This window comes from Gossypium hirsutum, chromosome A07 (genome assembly GCF_007990345.1).
Source record: "Gossypium hirsutum isolate 1008001.06 chromosome A07, Gossypium_hirsutum_v2.1, whole genome shotgun sequence".
In the NCBI taxonomy this organism is placed as follows: Eukaryota; Viridiplantae; Streptophyta; class Magnoliopsida; order Malvales; family Malvaceae; genus Gossypium; species Gossypium hirsutum.
This window is the reverse complement of record NC_053430.1, coordinates 36223617-36230620: the sequence shown is the minus strand read 5'-3', so window position 1 is coordinate 36230620 and position 7004 is coordinate 36223617. Positions and strand designations below refer to the sequence as shown.

Sequence of the window (7004 nt, the reverse complement as noted above, 5' to 3'; positions counted from 1 at the left end):
AGTAAAATAATTGATGCATGGCATTGCTCTTTGTGTTCCAATTTTGTCCCCATTCTGTCCATTGAAAAAGAAAAGCAATAAGAAGGATATTGAAAGAGAGAGACGGTTTCTGGATTTGTAATTGCTCCATTATTTCATTAATATTCAACACCTGTTGGCTAAAATTATTTCTAAATAATTGAGATAAATAAATAAATAAATAAAGGTTTCAGTATAAGAATCTAACCCAACCCTATTCAAGATTTAGTAAGAGATTCATTGTGACAAATTTAAGCCAATTTGAAATTTGACCCTCAACTACTAAAACAGTAATTGCTAGAATCCAAATAGTAAAAGAAGAGATAATAACTGGAAATATAAATTAGAATCTAATAATAGAAAAAAGGGGATAATAATGCAATACTGCAGTACTTTCTGTCGGTATTACTCACAATAACTGGGTAAAATGGAAAATATATATATTTAACACAAAGGGAGTGGAGAGAGAGGTACAAAAACAAAATTGGGAGATGTTAGTGGATGATCATTTCATCCGTAAATTGCCCTAAATAAAAATATAAAATGCCAACAATGTCCCAATCTCCCCCTGGACAAGGAAATTCAGTAGAGTGGAGCCCGGTGTGGAGGTTTCTTTCTCCGGTTCATCAAACTCCCGGATACTGAAGGGCAGGTTAAGCTACTCCTCTTTTTTCTCACAATCTCTGTGGTAGCAGTGCAAGAAAGTGCCCTGCACCACGCTTCTTCACCGTATCCATCAGACCCTGAAGAGGTTTTGGTCGAACCAGACGGCTCAAGGACCCACTCAGGTGTCACCAAACCATCATCCAAACCCACGTCAGGTAATGGCAAATAATTGCAATCATATAGGAACTTGGAAAGCCCGTATTCTGTTCTTAATAGATTATCAATCTGCGGGTAGGTAAAATGAATGAGAAAATGTGGAGAATCAAAGAATGGGATTGGGAGGTGGTGGTTATGGGGTAAAAAGGAAACCTTGCAGGAGAGAGAGCAAAAGAGATACGGGTGTTGCAGGCATCTGTCGCATGTGGTGCAGAAGTTGCCGGAGCCTCTGAACTGCCTTGTCTGGGGCCTTTGGTTTATAAATATCACTTTTGCACTGTTTATTATGTATGACTAACGAAAGAGAGAAGAGAGACAGTGAGTATGAATAATTGATTCATTATAGAATAACAAAATAATATAATTTGCAGAGCGTAGAGAGAGAGGACTTCTTTTCTGAAAATTTCAGCTTCCTTTTATCAAACAGTGCTTTACCCAGAAGTTGACTGATAATCAAGCCAAAAGAGAGGTGTTTACATCATTTGAAATTTCCTAACTCCCAGTTTTTCTTTTATTTGAAACAAGTCTAAGCTTTGCAAAATTCATTCAATTTTGTTGGAACTAAGGAGCAAACTTACTTGGACAGAGGCACAGTCCATCAACTTAGTTGCATCATCCAACCTTATAACATCGTGATAGACATACCTTCTTATCTAAAACATGACATAGGAAAAACGTGAAATCATGCACAACAAGGAAAAAAGAATCAATGTTATAAGGTGAATTCTGGAAGGGAGAACCTGTAGGAGCCTGTGAGAGCTGTGAGGGGACAAGCAGTGAGGGCAGATACTAATACAACAGTCCAAGCAATAGACGTTCTTTTCATTTTTCTTGGCCTCTTCATGAATTACACAAGCATTAAAGAATTTCTCAGTCAGAAGAACTTGAAGCCAACGAGGTAAATGAGAAGAAATCAACTGTAGAACATATCAAATACAATTAATTTTCGCAGCTAACAAGAGAGAGAAGAGAACAAAAGAATTAAATTGAGAGAAAAAGTAAGACTAACCATGATTTGCTTGTTATAATTTTAAAAGAGTGATTGGTTTCAGGACTTATGAAGATAATAATAATGGTGGAACAACCATTATTACAGAGAGAGAGAGCCTGGTGACTGTTTTAGAGTTTACCAATGAAATAACAGAGGGAGAAAGAGAGAGAAAAGTAGGGATTAGGGAAAAACTAAAGGGAGAGTGGGGGTTGGCCTCATTTAAAGAGATGCTCTGCCCTCTTTCAATTGTGTATTTTAAAAGTACGTCATTGTAGTCGTCTATTTTGTAAAGCAACGATTACAGGAAAACGGATATTTTAATTACAGGCTTGGAAACTGGAACGCCAGCGCCAGGTCCTAAAAATTTAAAATAGAAAAGACTGGAAATTCAATTGAATACTAATGAAGATCCCAACTTTCTCCTTCCATATTGCTTGCTGTTTAAAAAGAGCCCGTGCCCCGAAAACACCCTAAAACCCTAACCATTTGGTTGTTTCTTTCTTTGTGGGTGGTCATGGTTGCCTTGCTGCCACACTTTCTCTCTCCCCTCTGCTAAGTGCAAAATGACAAGACTCGAAGCAGTGGCTTTTCACAGTTCTCACTGGGAACCGTAAAAGAAAAGTGACAAGTGGCTTTACGGGGTTTAGAAAGTGACCTTTTTTTTTATTTCAATCACTCTTCTAATTATTCATCAATCCTCTGCCCAGATCTGTCTTTCCATAAAATTAAAAAACAAATAATATTTTCTGTTAAAATTTAGGATAAAAAATTTAAATAAAATAGCAAATTAATTACAAAGTGATATTAATGTGAAATTATAGTAAATAATGAATTTTAATAATATTAAGGATTAAAATTTAAATTTTGTGAATTTTATAATTGAAATAAGAGAAATGATATGTATGAAAATTTGTTATGTCAAATAAGATATTATAATGAATTATTTGATTAAAGTGCTTATATGGTGAAAAATAAATTACATGGCAATAAGGACTTAATTGAAAAATGCATAAAAGTTTACGTGTGAAACAATTTAATATGTGAATAAGAAAATTATGATAAAAGTTTAATGAATGTATTATGAGATGATAAAATATGCATAAAGTACTGTAAAAGTAAAATTGTGAAAAAATATGGAATTTTTATGATGTCAAGGATTAAATTGTTAAACTTGAGAAAATATGTGGATGAAATAATTGAAGTGAAATACATAGAAATTTGATATGTGAAACAAGATAGAGAGATAAATTATGTAATTAAAGTGTAACAAGAAAGAAAATTTATTTAATATAATTAATTAGTGAATATTGAACTTTTATGACAAAAAGGACTAAATTGAAAAGTTATGAAAGTTTATAAGAAAATATTTGATAAGTGGAGAATGTATTAGAGAACGTAACATCCCAATGCTTTGACTCGATGTTCGGGTCGGGTCTGGGGTGTTACAATTAACAAAGCCTTATCAATTTAGAAAATGTCTTACAAAAAACATGGTAAGATATTTTACTGGAATAAAGAGAGTAATTTTATGTTGACTAAAAAACTTTTTATGTTGACCATCCTATTTTATATGAAACAAACATCGAAAAATGTTAAAAATATTTTTTATAAAAGCTTTTACGTTGAAACAAATGGAATTTAGAAAACCAAAGAGCGCATATCTATCTTATGGCTTAATCAAATTTTTAGTTTTAAACTATATAAAAAGTAACTTAATTATCACCATGTTTTTATTTTCATATTTAAAATTTTTTATTTTAGTTATTAACGTTATTTAAATTTAATACTTTATTCATTCATCGTTAAATCATTAACAAAGGTGGTTGTGTTTTCACTAGCATAATAACAAATTTAGCTCTCTAAAATTTACAGATTTTATCAATTTGACCATAATTTAAAAAAAAAATCAACAAAACCAAACCTCAACTTTACACATTGTGTCAGTTTAGTTTTGATTTTAAAAATTAAAAATTAAAAACTTTGAAAATAAAAAAATAAAAAATTTATTTAAAATTTTTTTATTAAAGATTTTATAAAAATACATACAAAATTATAAATAAACAAACACTCATTTTTCTTTTTTCTAACATAAAATTTATTTTTAAAAATAATAAATTTATAAATAATAAATTTTTTTAAATCTCAAAAATAAGACTTAAATCAAATTCAAATTTTCCTTATTTTTAGTTTTATTTTATAAATAATAATTTATTTATTATATACCTATCATTGTTCGTTAATCCTCACCAAATTTATACTGGGCACTGCCTTTGCCTACAACTACTGGCACCAATAACTCTTACTCAGAACTCTTATTTTCACATCTCTTGTTGTCGTGGCATTAAACTAAGACTTGGTTGTAGAGCTGTTGGCATGGCCTTCCACGTACTAAATCTCCAAAATCTCATCCTTATTTATATATCCTCAATCATGTCCACCCTCAAGTATAACCTCAAACACAACAAATTAGCTCTAAGCAACAACTTAAAGACATCAATTCTTACCCTTTTCAATCTTAGGCTATAGTTTTTTACCTAATTTGAGCATGATGGTTGTTAATATTGAAAAAAATAGAAGTCTTCATTATGTTTACTTTCCCTTAAATTGTTTTATTTATAAAATTATTATTTTAATAAATAAACATTATGTTAGAAAATGAAAAAATAGATATTTATTTATAAATATTTTTATAATTGTGTATATATTTTTATAAAATATCATGTATTTTTATTGAAAAATGTATGTTTAAATAATTTTCTTTGTTTTTCAAAGTTTTTTTAATTTTTAATTTTTAAGAATCAAGATTAAATTGACATAATGTGTAAAGTTGAGGGTTAAATTTGTTGAAGTTTTTAGAATTATGACCAAATTGATAGAATTTGTAAATGTTGGAAGGCTAACTTTGTTATTATGCTAATGAAAAACAGTTACGGTAAAAAATTGTTGATGATTTAAAGGATGAGTGTCTAAAATATTAAATTTTGACAACGTTAGTGACTAAAATAAAAATTTTTAAACTTGAGTGACCAAAATAAAAACACACTAACTATTTATATAATTTATCCTTGAAAATTAAGTTTATTTTGGTATTTGTATTATTGTTGTTAATTTTAGTGAAAAGGATTTTTTATAATATGCTTTTTATTTATTTAATAAAATTTTATTTTAATTTCATAATATGTTTATTTTTATAACACATGGCAAGCTTTGATTGGTCGATAGAATTGTTTTAAACAGTTGCTAACGGAAGAGTCAATAGTGTTAACGGAATGAAAATTTAAGTATCTAAAATGATAAAAAAAAAAAAGAAAAAATTTAAATACCTAATTAAAAAAAAAACTCTACAGTTTGGGGTTAGCCTTATTATTATTTTTAGTTTCAGATGTTTCTACTCTGTAATATCTACTAACGCATTTATTTATTTCATCATTTTAATGTAATTCATAAAATTGTAATCTTGAAGTAGTAATAAAATAGATTGTTTATTCAAAAAAATTAAGCTTAAAGTAAATTTCCTAATTTTCGTTTGGTTAGATTTTCTAATTATATTTTTATAGAATAATTTAAGTTAAAGGTTAAGAAGATAGAATATTTTATATTAAAAAACTTTGTTTTCTTCTCAACTTTACTCCATGGAGATAAATAGAAATTTGTTTTTTAATAGAACGCAGGGGATAAACTATTTTGGTTTTTCTTTATTATGGTAAATATTAATATATTTTTTTATCATATGTTTATAAAAAATTGTTTTTTCAAAATATGCTTTTTGGAGTAATATTTCGACATTTACCAGTGTTTTCTCATAAGTCAAGTGACAGTACTGTAAAGTATATGCTGAAAACTTCTACACTTGTAAAAATTGAGCTCAAAATCAGGAGGTTTGACTGAGGTATTTATTTTACTATTCGCTCAGTTTCTTTTTCTTTTTTCCTTTTTTCCTTTTTTTTTCTTTTTGGGAGGGTGGCAATGATGGAATACACTGTCAATTGTATTGTTAATATAGTGAACTCTTCAACTCAATTCTTTTTAATTTTTAATTTATTATAAAAATATTTTTATGATTTTCAAACTTTAATATTATTGTTTTGTGATTTTTTTTAGTAGCCAGTAGATTAAATTGTTTGGACCCAATACAATTTACTTTTTCTAGAGCCCAATTCTTGTATCAAAGAATGCTTGAAGGATGTTGGTGTTTATGTGGTATTTACGATGGCAAAGTTGAAAATCGTTTCGGATTTGGTTGCTTATTTAGTGGAAAGATAGAGGTAGGAAGCATTTACATACCATTTTTCATGTAAGGAAGTGATCATTATGCTCGAAGATGCCACTTTATTAAGTTTCCTTCCAATCAACAATAAGGTTGTAATAGCAACTACTAGCATCAACCCAAAGTATGAGTGTGCTTGGTTGCTAGCTATCATGCCATCCAGGGAGAAACCAATTGATGATTTAGATGAGTGCCAAGTGAAGTGTACATGTTTGGACAATCTTGTCAGGCTAGGAGGAATGCCCACACCACGTATCTTTTTCTATTCGAGGATTTTAAGGTGGCCGATAGGTTAATTGAGGTTCTAGTGCTCCGCCATAGTTGCATAAGACGGTTGCAAGATGGTTTGTGATAGGTCATAATTATATATACTTCGTTGTGTTTAATTCCCTCATATTCTAGTTAATTTATGCACTTAATTTTGGAAATTGTGTTTATCTTGATTTATGAGGTGAAGTATGGATGTCATGGTGAAAATCAACTAAAAAGCATGTTTTGGACTTTCCATGTGAAAATCAAATCTTTAGGAAGGAAAAAAAAGGAGGGGGGCAAAAGATCATTTTGAGCAAGGGTTGACCACACTTGTGATTGACTGGAAACTAATAAAATGAAAGTTGGACTTTTGGAGCTAAATTCGTGATGGACCCATTTTTATGTGATTTTCATTATTTTGGAAGAGTTGGTCAAATAAACTGTCTCCTATATAAGATTACTTGTTTAGATTTCCCATTATTTTTAGCTTTCCTTGTTGGATTAGAATTCTATTATAGCAAGATTGTTTTGATTAGGAGATATCTTTTGAGGTTTTAACTTCCTATATAAAGAGTTTGTTAAACCCTCCTAAGGGTCGACTTATTTTTTATTTTTCCAACAACCCATGTGAATTTTTCCACTATGTGTGGCTAA

General features: G+C 29.5%; 1 protein-coding gene across 1 annotated transcript; it reads right to left on the bottom strand.

The window, feature by feature from the left end:
- Nucleotides 1–347: 347 nt before the first annotated feature.
- Nucleotides 348–2386, bottom strand: LOC107934032 (protein RGF1 INDUCIBLE TRANSCRIPTION FACTOR 1). The gene is made up of 5 exons (XM_016866367.2): nucleotides 1850–2386; nucleotides 1581–1757; nucleotides 1419–1493; nucleotides 994–1134; nucleotides 348–909 (listed from the first exon to the last, which is right to left on the bottom strand). Exons 1-5 carry the CDS (start codon nucleotides 1850–1852, stop codon nucleotides 601–603), a joined length of 705 nt encoding a protein of 234 aa, XP_016721856.1. The 5' UTR covers nucleotides 1853–2386; the 3' UTR covers nucleotides 348–600.
- Between the last annotated feature and the right edge of the window lie 4618 nt (nucleotides 2387–7004).

Coding starts and splice junctions, on each gene's coding strand:
- LOC107934032 (XM_016866367.2), bottom strand. Junction 1,135..1,418: donor TGGACTGTGCCTCTGTCCAA/GTAAGTTTGCTC, acceptor CTCTTTCGTTAG/TCATACATAATAAACAGTGC. Junction 910..993: donor TTTGCTCTCTCTCCTGCAAG/GTTTCCTTTTTA, acceptor ACCTACCCGCAG/ATTGATAATCTATTAAGAAC.